This window comes from Lichenostomus cassidix, chromosome 8, assembly GCF_008360975.1.
Source record: "Lichenostomus cassidix isolate B80296 chromosome 8, HeHo_3.0, whole genome shotgun sequence".
In the NCBI taxonomy this organism is placed as follows: Eukaryota; Metazoa; Chordata; class Aves; order Passeriformes; family Meliphagidae; genus Lichenostomus; species Lichenostomus cassidix.
Window position 1 is genome coordinate 17,551,399 of NC_139489.1, and position 17,821 is coordinate 17,569,219.

Sequence of the window (17,821 nt, forward strand, 5' to 3'; positions counted from 1 at the left end):
ATTTACACACACACACATGAATCTGCATCTATATAAACAGACACACATGGACATGGTCAACCTCAAAATACGTGTTTACTTAGGTTTGGCAAAACAGTATAATAAAACGAAAACATCATCTGATTTGGCAAAACAGTACAATAAAATGAAAACATCATCTGAAGCTTATTCTTTGTCTCAAAGCCAGTATAAATGCACATTAATTCTGCTATAGAATCTACTCTGTGCCCAGAACAGTTCTACATCTCCTTAATATGCAGTTACAGATACAGGTGCACTTGATCTTTTCCCCTACGCAGCCTACTTGAGTAACATCCACAATTTCACCTGTCTGAGATAAATCTTTCATTACAAAAGAAATTGTCTCAAACACCAGTACGTCTAGAGAATCACAAATAATGTTCCTTATGTTCCTACAATGCACTGCATTATGAAAGCATTTCTAAGCTTTTGAGTGTGCTGTAAGAGAAAGGATGATTATTCTGGCTTTCCATGCATTTATTTTATTAACATGAACTTTTTTGACAAAATTCATTAACAGAGCCAACTACAGGCAATTCTCAATAGTACACACAAATAATTGAAGAATTTGCAAGTCCTTCCTACCTACCTCAGTAGCAAACTGCTGCAATCCACCAATATTAATTGGTCCTTCCTCAGTGGCATACAAATTGCAGCCACCAACACAGAGATCCGATGTTGGACACACCATTCCGCATGTCAGGCCAAGAGGGTTGTCAGAAAGAATCATTTTAGCAGCTCCATAATAGTTCTGAAGGAAAAAAAGAAAGGAAGAAAAAATAAAAAAAACAGTCACATACCAAGGAAGCAAAATTTCAAAGCTTCAAGAGAGAGTAGCTTTCTGGTAAAATAATATATAAATATATATGCTAAATAACCCTGATATTCCTTTAATATACTAACATGTTACACAAAATTCCATCAAAGAGAAAAAAGAAAGTCAGTAAAAAATGTGGATTATGCAATTTGCTTTTTGGCTTGCAAAATGGTTAAAAGCACCTTCAGTTTGAAGTGGCTGTAGGATTTTTAGTAGCTTGACACATCTACCTTCAAAAATTACAATTGCCGAATTATGCACTTGAAAATATTTTCTCCATTGCTAGGTCAATTGGGTTGTAGCTGAGTTGCAGCCCTTGTTTAGAGGCCTGACCAGAAAGTGGCAGTTACATTATCAGTTCTCTATGACACAGGAATTAAAAGCTTATTTTACACATCTGTGCACACCATCTCTGTGGATCTGTCTGCACTTCACACCAGAGCAGTTGTTCCAATTTTCCCAGACATGATGAGAAGAGGAAACTTCCCATGTCGCCACCTGCAGATATTGCACTACTGAGTTCTTTTTTGAACTCTTTTTCCTCAACACACGCTGATCAGGGCAAATACTTATTTTCCTATTTCACTATATAGCAAACCAGGGAACTGATTAAAGATGTTACATACAATTCACAACTTCAAAGGTTTTCAGTATTCAGTGGACTTCTTCAGAAAAGGATTAGTCAACTGATATTTGAGAACTAGCAAGATTTCTTTCCATAATGAAACTCTAAGGAATGGACGTTAGCAAGTTCCCAGTCTGCTGCCATGAGAAAACAAGCCCTAGTGGTTTTTGAGCTGGATAATTCTCTTAAGAGGGAGTATCAGAGGAAATGCCAGAAGTGACCTGAAGATCTCATTTAAAGGGAGAGAACTATGAATGGAAGTTCTGCACCTATGTTAATGAAATCATGGTGCAATTAAAGCAAAGTGTTTACATACTATATTTTCTCACGTATAGTGAATACAGAAGTGTAGTCCATTGTGGAATGTAGTTCTTCCTTAATTTTACCACTTTTCCCACCCCCTCTAAAAGATCCACCAAGGAAAGTCCATGAAGATGAGTTAAAGCTAGACTTTCTTTTTAAAGTCATGTGCTTCTACGGAAGCTGTCTTCAAACCAGAAGCAACTGAGAGGCTGAAAGTCAATGTCTCCTTCCTCTACCACCACCTCTTCCATATTCCAATCTTCAATAACCATCACCAGTAAGAAACTGTTTCTTATAACATGTATCCTCACCTGTTCTGCCCCAGGAGAGCTGACTCAGAACAGAAAGATGTAGTGCTCAAGCACTGCAAAGTACTTGGTGATAGCAAGCCCTGTGCAATGCCTGTGACTTTCTGTCAAGTAGGTTAATGCACACAGAAGGGTTTATTCAAAGCAAGTGGTTTGCCACACAGAGTATGACTTCACTGAGGAATAAAAAGAGCAGAGTCAAGATCTGACAATGTAACCAACAATGGGTAACAAGACTTTGGTTTGGGAGGTTCAAATTCACTACAGGCATTATGAGACTGAGCACACAATTCTCTAAAGTTAAACCAGATGATATATACAGAGATTACCAAGAAAATGCCAACATTCAAGAAATGTATTTGCAGATGTAACTGGACTTCTTGCTTATAGTTGCTAGTCTACTGCACACCATGAGCCTCTGTCCATCATTTGGAAACACAAACCAGCTGCCTAGGAGTACTTTCATGGGATTTCCTTGGATACTATTACACCCCACTGAAATTCTAATCCTGGCTGAACAGGCAATGCCTTTATAAACCTATTTGGAGAGAATTTTCAACCACTTCCCCTGTGGTGACTAATAACACATTTTATTCTTCTTTATTCCAATGTAAAGGAGCAATAGTTAAACTAAAATTGTATATATTAGCAAATATTTTTGCTCTTCAAGATGAATTACACTGTTTTGATGTCAGAGACTATTAGGGATGCTAAAAACCAAAAAACTTGTAAAGACACTGCAACCTCAATTTGGCAGCAAAATATGGAAGTCCAGTTATATTGGAAATGTCACTGACACACAAATTTGCAGACAGCAGAAGTGACAGTCAATGCAGGAGACCCACATCTTTCTGAAGCAGCACTGGGAGACCAGCCTAGATACCCTGGAGCATCTTAAGTGGTACTAGATGCCTGCTCCTCAGGCAATTACATCTAGCCATCCCTTTTTCCACTGCAAAGGAATAATTACAAACTAGTACTGGTGATTTTTCTCACTAACTCAAAGACAAAATGGTTTTCAATGAACTTTTGTTCTCTTTTATGTTTCACATATATTAGACTTACAGTTTTCCTTTCTGTGTTGTCCAGGATTATTAAGTTTATTATCTTTAACTCTGGTTCAATGGAAACAAAGGGCATTTCCACTTAAGCAACTTCATTAAGGATTTTCTACATTTTTCAGATGATTAAAATCATTATACAGATCTAGTTCTTATGCCTAGATTGCAAAGCTGTTGAATATTCCTTTTTAAAAATTAATTTTCTTACATATATAACGTACATTCTCACACTTCAGCTGTGCCAATACAAGCAACATCAACACAGCTGGCACATCTTACTTCTTTTGCAAGCTGAAAACAAATTTTGAGCACAGCTATGCTACAGATAGACAAGCTATGTTAAAGCACAAGTGACTTCCGAGAGACAGGCCCACTCTAGGTATAGGACCAAGATCATGGTTTCTTAACGAGGTATCTGAGGGAATCTGTCTCAGAACACCACACCACAGTTTGGTAAGCAGGAAGCTGGAACTTAAGTCCCACTAGGGGTAAGGCCAGCTGCTGCTAAACTCTTACTTTGAGGGAAACATGATAGAGTATATGAAGGTAGAGCCCTGATTTGGGAACTTTTGAGATGTTTCTGTCACGATCATGAGTTCCTGCAGTTGCCACTAGTAGTGGTAGCACCTGAGAAAAAAGAAACTCCACCCTCTTCAAATGAGAGTATCAAAAAGTATATAGTACACAAAGCCATGCAAATATTAAGACATTAAATAAACTGTATCAAACACATAATTTCTAGTCTTAGCACCTAAAATATATATGATGATAAATTTAAGGATAGTCACATTTGAGAACAGCAGGGCAAGTCCTCTGCACTGCTTCACTGGTGTGCTCCAACTGTGCTAAGGTGGGCACCTCTAGAGATGAAAGGGAAACACACATTCAGGGTAGATTTGGTTTCCTGGTTTGCCAAAAATAGTCCCTCTATGCTAATGTTACCATAGGTAAACTTACAACATTCTCTCAGAAGAGCTGCAGTTCCTCTTCTACCTTCCTGAATTCCAGTGTAAGCACTGTTCCCATTCCATTGTTCCTCCCCACTGCTAGTGAAAGGCTATTGCCATGTGCTGCTACCATGATTGTGCACTGGCCGGAGAGCAAGTCCATCTGCAAGCTTCCTGCTGCCAGGGCACAGTGCAGTGTGGAGACTGGGCTCTGGCCAGGACTTCACGTGCCCAGCTGTGAGTTGCTTCATCTCTTTGTCCTTCTATTCTATTTAATCATTTATCCTGTCTTTACTGTGCAATTACCTAACATATCAAACAGTTAGAAAAATGTTTTACAATACTTGACAAAACTGGCAGATAAATACAGTAAGTCTAGTAAGTTACACTGAGTGGTGCTATACAAACTGTGTTACAAAACTGCAAAGCATTGTGTTACTACAATAAATGAGAGTTTGTAGTACGTGTATAGTATCTTTAACATTTAGTTACACAAACACATTGTGCTTATGCAGCTTTATCCTTTCTAAGCTGAAAACATTTATTAATGATCATTATATTTATTACATTTATCAGTGACATTAAAAGTAGAATATTCACATTTAAAAAAATATAGTAATAACTTCATTTTAAAAAATTAGAGTTTAGTAGGCTGCATATAAAATAGACATGCAGAGATGCAGACCTGGCAGACTGGTAACTACACACATGCTGTACATGAGAAAGGATCATAACTAAAGGGAGGCTGGCTTCTTTAAAATGACAGTTACTTCAGTGCATGGAATAATGCAAGCTATCTTAACAGCTTTGTAGATGTTTAAATAATAAGGTGATTCAGTTGGCTAGTTTCTTACAGACGTCACAGAGGAAGCAAGTCTAAAACGAGAATGTTTCTGAATTTTTTAAAGAGATAAATGTCTGCTCCTGCCTTTGTTCATAGAATCTTTTTTTCCTGTGCACTTCCATAGAAATAAATTAATCTAACTGGGTAAGATGTTTTCTGGTTTCCTATATCAAAATGTCAATAAATACTACATTGCTAACACAGGGAACAAAAACAAGCCTTAAACAGATATCAATAATCAGAGGAAAACAGGCAGAGGAGGATCTCCACATGTATCATTTGGAAGCATTATATAATTTGCATGCAAATTAGACTGTTTTTTACTTGAAAAAACCTATTAAAACACATAGGATCAATACTGAGAGACCAGAAGAAATTGCATTTACTATCAGGAAATGCTTATAGCATCCTTTCTTTCAATTTAATTCAAGAGCTTTTTAAATAAATTCATTATGCATCAGGGTGTTTTGATATTGCAGTTTTCTCAAAAACAATGAAGAATATGCATTATTATGCTTTATGTAATAAAAATTAATACACTGACTTTATCAGAATTTGGAGACAGAGTGAATACTTTAAAAGGAAAGAAAAAAAGTCAATTTCTTTTTCATCTGGATTTAAGTTTAAAAAAGGAGACATAGCAAAATACATGGAAAAATATCACCACCTCCTATTCTAGTTCATGTTCTGCAATGGCTTTAAAATTTATTCAAGATGTATTGGATTAAAATATTTCCACAGACCGAAGAATCACTATTTAAAGTACGTTGTTATATAAGGAGCATTTTTCACACTGACACACACCAGTTCAAATATAACAAGAAACGCCCTCAGTCTGTCAGCCCCCCCAAATATCTTCCGAAGAAGAATGAACAAAACATAACAGCAACTTATCAAATCATACATATTCTATATTATAATGCTGATGATTTTTAATCAATCCAGAAATCTTTCACATCATTTGACTTGTGTCATCATAACAGGACTGTAATTTCACGCAGTGTCACTATCTTTTTATGAAAAGGAACGGAAGAAATATCTTGTACTGTCATTTTGTCCTTTGTAGTCTAGAATGTGAGAGATTCCTTAATTGACATGGTGTCATCGCAAAAGTCTATTCTACATAATTACACTATGGAAACTGAAACCCGCTGTCAGCCATTCCATTACACTAAGTACAAACAGACATCTCAAGAAAAGTCACTGTTTCATGTGCATCAATTTAACATAATTCCTACTTTTTCTTTAACTTTTTTTTTTTTTACTATTTTATTTAGTGACCTGAAATATACTAAGATTAACAGAGAAAGCTGAATAAAACACCACTTTTGAAAAACCTGGGGCCTCAAAGTAGTACTTAAAGATTAATTATGATACATATCTGTATATAATTATTACCAGTCATCTAGCAGTTTTCTGACTTCCACAATCCTTCATTGTATTAACAGTATCCCACCTACAGTATTTTACATATGAACTGTGACTCGTTGTTTTCTACAGTCTTTGTAACAACATATAGATGTCTTTTGTTAATTTAGTCAGAGTTCCTCTGGCACAGAAAAAAACCCATCATTCTATTTCTCTCACCTGTCATAATCCTGTGTCTCTCAACACCCTCTCTGCGGCAATCTTCTCTTCATTTATTTTCTCTTAGCAATTCCACAACTTTTTCTATCTTGTTTTCCTCTGTCTACACACTTTGCATTTTTTCTTATTTCTAGTATATTACCACAAACATGTTTTCCTTTACTCCCTCAATCTCCCAAACTTCAGATTCACCCTTGTCCCTTGGTATCCATCTGTATCTTCCAGTTTGTTCCCTCTCCGATTTCTTCCTTGAAAAAACAGAATTTCACTCTTGAAAATCCCATACAGATTTCCTTTGGTTTCATTTAAACCTAGAGATTCCTCTGAAATCCTGAAACTTGCCCTTGTGTTCCACAAGTTTCTCTGTACTATTCCTGACATTCATTTCTCTCTCCTTCATCTCCTTGCCAGTGTCCTGCACAGCCCAGGGACAACCTTTTACCTTTTATCTAGAGGGCAGCATGGCTTTGCTGATTTTGGGGGTTGGGCTGGTTTTTTGTTTGTTTTCCAATGTAGGGTTTTTATTTGGCTTGGGGATTTTTTGGGGGGGCACTGGGTTCTTTGTTGATCTTTTTTTAATGCTGGCCTCCATATAGTCTTTTAAAAAGAGTTGATGTGACAGTGCAAACCAGCTTATCTTTACTATTAAGGGATATGGGAGAAAATGGCCTTTCTGAACACAGAAAAAACTGTTGAGTCAATATCAGGAATCATTGTACTAATATGTGGCTTGAAATAAAAATGTGAGCTCTAGTAACAGAGGGCTGCAGTGACAAAGTGAGTTCCACAAGTAGAGACAACACAAAAGACACTTCTGTACCCCCAATTCTTCATTATAGGCTGAGACTATAAAGGCTGAGTCACTCACTCCTTATGCCTGTGCTGTGTAACAAAAGTTAATATCTCCATGTGCACCAACAGTTGTTTTTCAATGCTACTACTCAACCATAAAGGTGTCTGATAATAAAAAGCCCCAAGACTCTCACTCAGCAGTTCAAAGGTAGAGCATGTCAGGAGCTGCTGCTTTCTAAAGGGCTGCTTCTCTGGCACGGTTTTGCTGAACAGGAGAAAAGCTGGGCACCCTACAAGTGTTCAAGCTGAGAGATGCTTCTGGGAAATTGTAGGATTTTCTGCTGCTGTAAAACATTTGCTTGTGCCAGTCCCAAAGGATGACAAGTGCTAAAGCTCCATTTTACAAATTCCTTCCTGCTTTGACATATCAACACAGGGAAAGGAGCACATAATATCCTAAAATCATTCCTGCCCCCTTCAGGGCTAGGGGGCAAAGCTTCTTCTGCAGCAGCTGAACACATTGGGATTTTTTTAGCATTTTTTTTTTCTTTTTAAAGAAATAAATAAGACGGCACTTGCTCATTATAAAACAAAGAATATATGTTTTGCAATATGGTGGTTGATTTAAAGAGAGGACAGCTGGAAGTCAGAATATTTGTTTGCCGTCTTCTGATGTTTAGAAACCAAAATAGTAACATGCGCCTGGTGAATCTGAAGTCTGCTCTCTGAGAGACACAATTGCGAGCAGTCTTTATGAAGCAAGCAACACGAACTGGGAAGACACAATGGAATAGATTGTACCTTTATAAAGTGGAGTTGTAATCCAGTTTGTATGGAAAAAGAGAATGGAAGTTGTGGCCTAAACTCTACTGAGTCACAGCAGCTAACACAATACAGCATAAGTGACATCCTTTCTCTCAAAGAGGCTCAAGGCTCATTGAGTCTGGCAATTCAATTACCCTCTCAACCCAGGAACAACCCTCCTCCCCTGTCCGTCTTCTACTCCTGAGCTCAGGTCTAATGGCAGAACAGCCAGAACAGCTACATTGTACATGGCCTGTAAATATCTAAAAAGCCTCAGGCTTAAGAGAACAAGAATCCCTGACCCTTTATGATTGCTATAGCCATTTCCCAACAAAACAAACTGCATACAATAGAGCTTTTAAATACCTGACAAAGTAATTCATTTTCAGTACACTGCAGTTTAAATAGCCTATATTAATAATGAATCACATTTAAATAAATACCTGCAATACTGCTTACACAGGGATAAGGATAAGGAATTTATTGAACACAATCTTCTCTAAGTAAGTAGAAGTGTAACTAGCTGAAGTGAGTTTCTTAAGTGGATGATGAGAGATTCAGAAGCAGGACAGGGACTTCAGTAAGTCTAGAAAACATACCCCAATTTCCTGAATTTATTAGCCTCAAACTCATGAAAGTTCCATTTTTCTTTTTTTTTCTAGAAGCTACCATATATATTTATAAGCTTTTGGATTAAAAATGGAAGTTTACAAGATGAAAGCAGCAAAAACAATTTATCATTTCGAAAAGTATTTTCAATGACATGTAAAATATCGTTGATCATCTTAAGCAAGAACTTCTGTGACAACAACACAAAAATTTTCATCAAGCTGAATATTCAGACTGCTGAATGATAATATCTAAATTATTATTCCAATAAAAGTTTAGCAAAATGCATAACAAAGTGAAAAATTACTTACTGGTTCCATTAAAAACTTTCAAAATTATAAATGATACATTTTAGTGCTCAAAAGCACACCATTCTTTTCTTCTATCTGCCTTAAAAGCGTATGGCGCAGGTACCACCACAGGAGCAGAATGAAAGAGGGCAAAGGATACCACAGGAGCAGCCATGGCAGTGGGCTCTCACACAAATTCTGCCAGCTCATGACTTCAGGTGAATAATTTAAACTTTTGGTACCCCTGTCTCAACTTGCATTTTGTACCTATTGCTTGCTTGAGAGAAAGGAAGGAGTTTCGAAATGCAGTACTGTAAAGACAGCAATACATAACTACATCTATAAAAAGGTATCATTAATAAAGAAAACCAGAAGAATTCCCTGTTATTTTCTGAATAACAGAATTTGTTTTAAGAAATATTTTCTAGCAAAGGCATCAGAATCTAATACATGAAAAGGAAAATTCAGCCTAGCAGATTACAGCCATCAAGTCAAAGCTGGGTTCCCTCTATGCAGTGCTAGTTTCCTTAAGTTGCTTGGGACATTAATTACAGGAGGCATAGCCACTGACATGGAGTCTACAAATACAGAATCACAGAATGGTTTGGGTTGGAAGGGGACCTTGAAGATCATCTCCTTCTAAAGCCTCTGCCATGGGCATGCAGGACTCCCTAGCCTTGTTTCTCAGCCCATGAATTCAGTTACTTGCTAAGCATAACCCACTGGGGGTTACGCACTTCTAATTTTTGGGGGTTTGTTCTTTTGATTTGGTTTTCTGACTGTTTATTTCTGAAGTCAGCATTAGAGCTGTTGCAGAGAAATGCTTCCACAATCATGCTATGTCAGATTTCTTCTGATAGGGTAAGGACAGAAAGAAGAGCATAAGACCGTATGTAAACTCACACTTGAAACATGACCTAACAGAAGCAGTGCTGATTTAGGCACACAATTTACCATCCTAACATCTTGAACAGCAAAAATCAAATATCTGACTTTTCAAAACGTCATGTGTATGAATGTTTCCTGCTGCCTGCACAATAACCAGACACCAACATGAGGTAAAAGCAGTTACCAAAGCTGTGGCATACCTTTTATAAAAGGTTTCAGAAGGGATAGGGTCCAAAAAGACATGCTATAATTACATTTAGGGAATCTAAGATAGCTTGTGATCTCCACCAAAAAAAAAAAAAAAAAGAAAAAAAAAGTTAAGTCTCCTAAGAGAATAGTAGTAAACTGCAATTCTTTTCTGTAGCAAGATTTTCTAATAAAACACAGAGTGATCAGGCCACCTGCTCAGGGCAAAACCAGTGTCTTACCAAGCATCTACAGGTTCCAAGAGGATTCAAAAGTCATCATAAACCAGCCCAAAATTCTCTAGGGTTGATCCACCACACTGACCATCTAACCGGTTAAATCTGGCCCTATTAGAATCAGTAAGCATGTACCCATTGGCTTCAGCAAGGCAAAGACTTTACTGCAAACCTTCAAGGCAGTTAACTAAACTGTATAGTATTCCAGTATAGCATTGCCAAAACACAACCCGCAAAGCTCTGCAGTCACCCCACCTTTATTTTCTCTGCTTTGTAATTGAAGCACAGAATTTGAAATTAATCAGCCATTAAAATGACTTAACCTTTCTGTCAAATTACAAAGGGGTATCATATTTTGGAGGCTGTCAGAGTTTAAGAGACCCACCAAATTTATTGTATCAGGATGCTGCTGGTGTTAGTTCTTTTTCTGACATCTTCTGTTGCAGTCTTCAATCCATCTTCCGTGGTTGCTTATTCCCAGCTTTATGTTTTGATAACCAGGCCCCTTTTCTTTCCTCAACAACATATCACCCTATCCTACCCAAAGCAGTAGCATAATGAATCCTCAATAAGAAAATACTATCCTGGTAAAATACTTCCATAAAATTTGCTTTAGGTTACCTAAACAAATGACAGCACAATGATGAGAGAGAGTAGCAGTTTCATTGCTGCCTTGTACCTTCTCTGCTCAGTTTGCCTGCTTCACGATGCCTGAAGAGGTAATAAGCAGCAATATGCCACAAACTATACTGTGGTTGCAAACAGATGCCTACATTCATGAAAATAAATGCAGCAGTTACAGGATACAGATTATATAAGAAAACTGTCTATATGCATATACTGGGCATAATGGCAATTACTGCAAACCACATCAACACATAGTTACATGATAATTGATACACACATTTTAATATCTCCTCTGATCCTAATGTTTCTTGTTAAGGTGCAGAATTTACTGGTGTCTTCTCCGAACCTCACACAGTTTAATAAAAGCAACGTGGCTGTTCACTTGCACATGGAAGTGCTGCTGTTGCCCACCCACTTCACTCAGCTTCACCTCTGTAGGCCTTTTCAGCTGCATCTTACAGTGAGAAATGTTAGAGCATAAAAAGCAGACAGATAATCTTTGTAGCAACCTCAGTAGACTATGAGTCTAGTCAGACTCATACAGACATAAGTCACATGGAAGCTAATGTTTCCAGAGATGGGAAGCTTTAAAAGGTATGGGGCAAACAATATCCAGTCCTCTTCACACTATGCCAGACAACCTAATTAATCTTGTCACATCAACTTTGCAGCAACCTTTATTTATTTCTATTTACGGCCATTAAAAGTCACTTGTAAGCCACAGTTCAGAATAAGGTTTTTAAGATTTCATTACAATCATCATATAGTAGCCTATTAAGAAAGGAAAAGGTACAGAACCGCCAAAGAGGGGGGGTTCCATTTATTCCTGTAGTATGTTACTAACACTCCTAGTGAGTGACTACACTTGCATTAAACAGAGACTCTCAGTACAAAGGACAAGTTAATATTCCTTGAGATGATCATCTTTGTAACGAATTTCTGCTCACAGGAACTTTAAAGTGTAATCACTTCTAAAAAAAATAACAGAAAACCACCAACCTCCCCCCTACCTCAAATGAAAGGAGAGGTTTGTAACTGTAATACCTCAGATAGCAGAAAGGTTAAGTAATGACATTATAATGCTCAGGTTTTTGAATATCATTGTATTTAAAAACCACCAAAACCAAAAAACATTATAGACAAAGCGACATGAAGAAATAGATCTGCACTATACACTATCTGTACAGGCAGAGAATAGAAGTAAAAATAATCAAAAATTAGCTGACTCAAGCTTCAAAATATCTGCTCTAAACACTTTTTTGGAAGACTTTACAAAGATAAGCCTTGAAATGCAATCTCACCCACAAAACTGCAAGTAACTGCTGTTATCTCCTGCCACATACAACTGCAAGCCCGACTTTACCTTGTTTGCAATACTTGTGATGAATGACTTGATGTCCAGATTAGTTGGGCAACTCTTCTGACAGGGGGCATCTGCACACTTTAAGCATCTACAGGAATAGAAGAAAATGTGTCAAGGAGACATGGAACACAAGTGCTGCCAATAGCATAAGGTAAGTCACAAAACAATAATGCATAACACTTTCATAAAATTTCTGTTTAAAATCTCAAAGCACTACATGATCATGATTGACTGTTATCAACACAGATTAGTTTTGTTTTCTTGACTGCACTTTACATAGGATGGCAGAGGGTACAATTTACAAACAGACAGACTACACCTGTCAAAGTATTAGGAAACTGTCAAATTACATAGAGGTAATTTTTTCCCTGGAATCCAAGATTGCTAAACTTCTGACCAGTCCATTTTTCTATTTGAAAAACATCTGTGTTGTGGATCAAAATTTATTAATAAAGTTCTGAAAGTTTCATTATGAATTAAATTCTGAATTTTGGATAACCAGACATACAAAAGCAACAGTATTTCCACAGAGGAAGGAATTACTTGGCACTGTATGTCCAAAGAATAAGAATAGCTTATCAATTTTCAAGTCACTTTTCTATGAATTTCCAGTGACAAGTCTGTGACCTCTGAAAACAACCCAGTGGTCTTATACATACTCCCAACCAAAGCTTCTTGTCATTTCTAATGACAAAACCTAACTGTCCATTAAAGCACCCTAAGATCCTGAGTAATAAAGATTGAATTTCTGTTTCTGCATAGTCATACATGGGGCTGTAATGATCGGGTTGTTTGCACAAGCCCCATCTAAGGATTAAGTCTTCAGGACAGTCTACACAATTTGCATTAAGAAAACCTAACAAAAAAACCCATAAAAGTCAGCTGAAGAAGTGAAATGGTTCTCTATTAAGCAAAGGTATTAGTACACAGCTTTGGCTGTATAGAGCAATAATTATCATAGGTCAAAGGCCTCACTACTTATCTCAGATTTTTTTAGATTATTTCAGATGGTCTTTTGAAACTGCCTCACTAACATACAGAACTAATGTGAATTGTGGGTTTAACAATCTATGGAAAATGAAATAAAATTCAGGTTTTACGTATTATTTGAGCCCAGCTACTTACATGAATTCTACAAGTCCACCTTTATTATTGTTATTTAGTGCTAGATAACAACATTATGGAACTGGCTGGGAGACAGTATTTGAAAATAACATAGAAAAACTGCAAGAGGCCAATGGACTACACACAAAGAACTGAAGAGAACATTAAAAGGAAAGAAATTACTGGAATACCTGCAGTGAAACCCTGGCCTGACTTTGTCAATCAAATGCATCAGAGTTCTTCTGTTGTCATTTTTTCAGTTAAGGGTGGAATATGACAGAAGGGAAAGCTAGTCAAATAAAAGATTAATTAGCCCTTCATCTTATTATTCATTATCATCTAGCTGGGTGTTGCAGACACTACGGCACCAGCAAAATTTGAAAGCACGTGTAGTGGCTGTTTGGATTTTCTCACACGACTAGCAAGGACAAAAAGGCCCCAGAGGATATACTTAGAGTAAACCCATCTCACAGGCTGCAAAAGATGGGAAACCTGCAAAAGCCAAACCCAGGTTCAATACAATAGTGGGTTACTAGTTCAGCTAGTTGGGATGTCAGGAAAGCATTGGCAGGTTTCGCTGTGGCAGTTGAACACAACACTGCCCAGCACTACCTGTGACAGGTACATGTTAGAAAGGCTTTAACAAGCAAAGGTGGGACATGGGCACCTCAAAAGGTTGTGGCCAGAATGCTGAATCAAGAGGATGCTTTTAGCATTCTAAGCAGACAAGAATTTCTTTTCTTTGAAAGAAAGCAAAGTTCTAGTACAAGAAGTCAGCAAAATAGGAGACACACTAGTCAAAATAACACTGCTATGAGGGCTAAGATGAGCAGTTTGCCTGTGTAGGCAGTAAGAAAATAACAGAAGTCAAAAATCATGCAATTAAAAAAAGGCATCAATTCCATTACGACTTTTTACTCTTCACTTTCCTCAGTGTGGTTTTCTTTAAAATACAACAGTCCTGTATTCAAGATCAAAGGAAGCACCCTGAACATCAAATATGTTCTGTGGTTTATATATATAATAATCTCACGTCAAAACTGACTAGAATGGCACTTGGCAGGATAAGCTGTGTACAGATTACTCATTGTGGCTAGCAAGCATCTTTACCAAATTATTTCTCTTTTGATTTTTGAGCTGGTTCACAAATAACAGCTGTTGAAAATGTCAGCTACTGGGAGGGGCAGGTAATGCAAACTTGAATGTGAGCTTTGGGGAGGAGGGGAGGGTGCCATGAATATGCCAGTCCAGACTTTCTCTTATAATAATACCATCTTCCAGGCACTCTGCAGACTAAAGTGCACCAGGCTGCCATTAATCCCACTTATCACTATGACAGCTCAGTAATTACACTCCTGCTATAGCTAGGTACTGTAAGGTACTGTAGTCCTAATAAAACATCAAGCACTGTGCTGAATGCATGCTGGTGAGGTGTTTTATTAAACTTGGGGGGTTGATCATCAAGTGACATTAGTGTTGACCTATTTTTCTATCTTACAATAAATTATCCTTTGACTATACCATAATAGATATTACAGAGTGCATTTACTGTACAAAGGAGCAAAGGTACTGCATTCTGGTGAACCAGGCAAAAAGCATAAATAAAGTAGTAGAGACACACACCAGAAAGTTACATCCATAAATTGCTGCAAATGATTGATCCTTTCAAAAATCACAGGAAAAGTACCGTGCTTAAGGGAATACACCAACAATTACCATGAGCTTCAATTCCACGTGCATATCTCTCAATGGAGAAACATTAAGTCTTATACTTCCTTCCTATTTCCTCAACTGTTCTCCCATCCTGTGAAATTCCACTTTTCATTTCACAAGGTTATTTTATTACTATGATTTTGGTTCAAAGTATTGTAAATAAAAAATTATAAATTTAGATTAAATGTTTCCAATTCACCTGTTAGCTCTCAGCAAATTAAATTAGGAGGTACATGCTCACTACCAAAAAAAAATCACCAAAACAAACAACATTCTGGACTACATATGGACCTGTGCTAATCTGAGAATATGTACCTCAGCATTTCTTACTAAAAATATAGGAAAAATCCTACCAACTATCAGAAAACACCCTATATTATTTATTTTTCTCCCATTTGGTCATGTCATGGAAGAGCATTTTCTTTAGAAACACATAGGCTGTGTTGAATCTTAAAAGGCACCACATTCACTTCACATGCATGTTGATTTTCATATAAAAGGCAATGCCATAGTCTTTGCACTGCAAAAGAGAAAAGGAAGTCATAGCCAAGACCAATTTTCAGTTAGTGGTTTTTGTTGTACAGTTGTTGAAATATTACCCAATATTTTATTTTAAAGTTAAAATATCTGACCAGCAGTCCCATTTCCAGGCCTAGACCAGCTCTTTAAATACTTTTGCTTCTAAACAAAGAAGGGCAATGTATTTATATTGTTACCTAAAAATGCAGTGAACAATTGCCTGTATAACTGGCAATAACATCACTTGAAGTGCAATGACATGAATGCTAAAAGGCTGGGGGTGAAACAGGTAATCTGGAGTAATACTCCACAACTAATTGTAGCTCATAACCCATCAAATCTCCATGTTTGAAAACATGAAAAACCCATCACAAAACAGACCAAATAACCTTTATTACAGTTACTGTTGGCAGAGGTTTAGAAGCAAATTGAATCCTAATTCATTTATGCAGGTTTCTGCAAGACATAAACAGTCATTTTTTAAAAAGCCTTCCAGCTCTACTATTTGCAGAAATTTCTAAAACTTTATCCAACTCTCGGAGAAATAGCCCAGATACACATGTAACAGTTTTACACAGGTCTTATAATGATGTTCTGTATGTACTTCCTGAGGCTGTGGTCAATTAATTTTAAGAGAATAGTAGAGCTAATTGCACCAATGAAAGAGAATACAGTTTGAACAGAGACCCAACTTTGACCCAATCAAGGCTCTTCTTGGTTCCAAGTCTCTTGCATCACTCTAAACACTGAGTTGGGGACAGTAAGCACTGAAATAAGAAACCTGTATGTCAGGAAGAAATTAATCTATTATTTCCAAATAATTATAAATCCCAAGTTGAATGCCCATTGCCTTTGATGGTGGAAGAGAAGAGCATTACGTAGGGTTTTTCTCTTGAGGTCCAATCATTTAGCCACTTATGGCTAATCTTATTGAACTCAGGCTTTCTTCTTCCTGTTTGGTCTTGCTATACTTAAATAGAGTCAAGAACAAACCTAAACAGAGATTTGGACAGATATACACTCATTTATAAAAAGGTAAGAAATGTCAGGATAAAGATTCACTGCTTAAATGGTAAGCCATCAGTGAAAACCTACTGTTTGCAGCTGTAAAAAAAAAAAAAACACACAAAAAACCAAAAAAACCCCCAAAAACCAACAAAAGGACTCTTGCTGCCATTATTTTACTAATAAAAAACAAACAAACAAAAAATACACACCCAAAACTAACATTCACACAGAAAAATGCTCCATCTTTTTGTCTTCATGTTCACTACATTTCACAATGGATAGAAGAGGAGAAAAGGATTATAAAGCAACAGGGAGATGTTTTGTTAGGTTTAAATACCAAAACACCATAACAGTTGATACAGGGGTTTGATGACTACCACAGACAAATGATATTTACAGGAATATTCAAAGTTAAGAAACAGAAAAAGGAATTCTCACGTGCAAGGCCAAGAACTCTGTTGTGTATGCGCAATGTGGCAAAGAAGACAAAATAATCTTAAATTAGAATCAACTACGAAAACAATTTTGGACTATAGGAAAAACAAATCTAATTGCCAAGAAACACCTCTAAACAAAAAGGGCATCAGAAATGGTACAAAACACAGCAATACAGACAAGTCAATATCCTGGTCCTGGATATGTAATACTGGGTGAAAGGCAGCAGCCTTTTAGATTATATTGCAAAATGATATGTGAAAAATTCTGTTTGTGAGAAATGCCCAGCCTGTTAGCAGTGCACAGGAACAAGAAACAAAACATCCAGTGTAAATTAAATTGGCTTTCAATAGACATACTAGGTCATGTCTATTGAAAGAAGGAAAGACTCCTACATTGTCGCTGTTGCCTCATCAGTCACCTGGAAGTCCTGTAAGCCTTCAGCAGATACATAAAAAAAATGGCACTACTTCTCTGTCAGTAAGTTCACATGACCAGAGGAAGCAAATTTTAAATAGAGGCACTCTACAGGATTAGAGACAGACATGACATTGCTGCTGGCAGTTACAGGACATGTAAGGGAGGCGCATTTTATCAAAAAGAAGAAATGATCAGAGTTGAAAGTTAGTCTTCAGACACAAAAACCTCCTACCCTAGTGCAGAATAATGGCACTTACAGACAAGTGTTATTTTTGGACACTTAAGAGGTAGTGAATCATATGGACATAGGCTCC

The 17,821-nt window shown here is 37.1% G+C and overlaps 1 protein-coding gene across 3 annotated transcripts in view; it reads right to left on the reverse strand.

Moving 5' to 3' along the window:
* DPYD (dihydropyrimidine dehydrogenase) overlaps positions 1-17,821 on the reverse strand; it is a 336,246-nt gene that overhangs the window by 232,088 nt on the left and 86,337 nt on the right. For 2 of the 3 annotated variants that reach the window (XM_085068147.1, XM_085068146.1), the window contains exons 4-5: positions 12,309-12,396; positions 611-772 (exon numbers count right to left, since the gene is read on the reverse strand). In XM_085068147.1, the coding sequence (XP_084924273.1) occupies positions 611-772; positions 12,309-12,396 (250 nt within the window). Of the gene's footprint in view, positions 1-610; positions 773-12,308; positions 12,397-17,821 lie in introns of those variants that run through there. The other variant, XM_085068148.1, reaches the window with a different exon arrangement.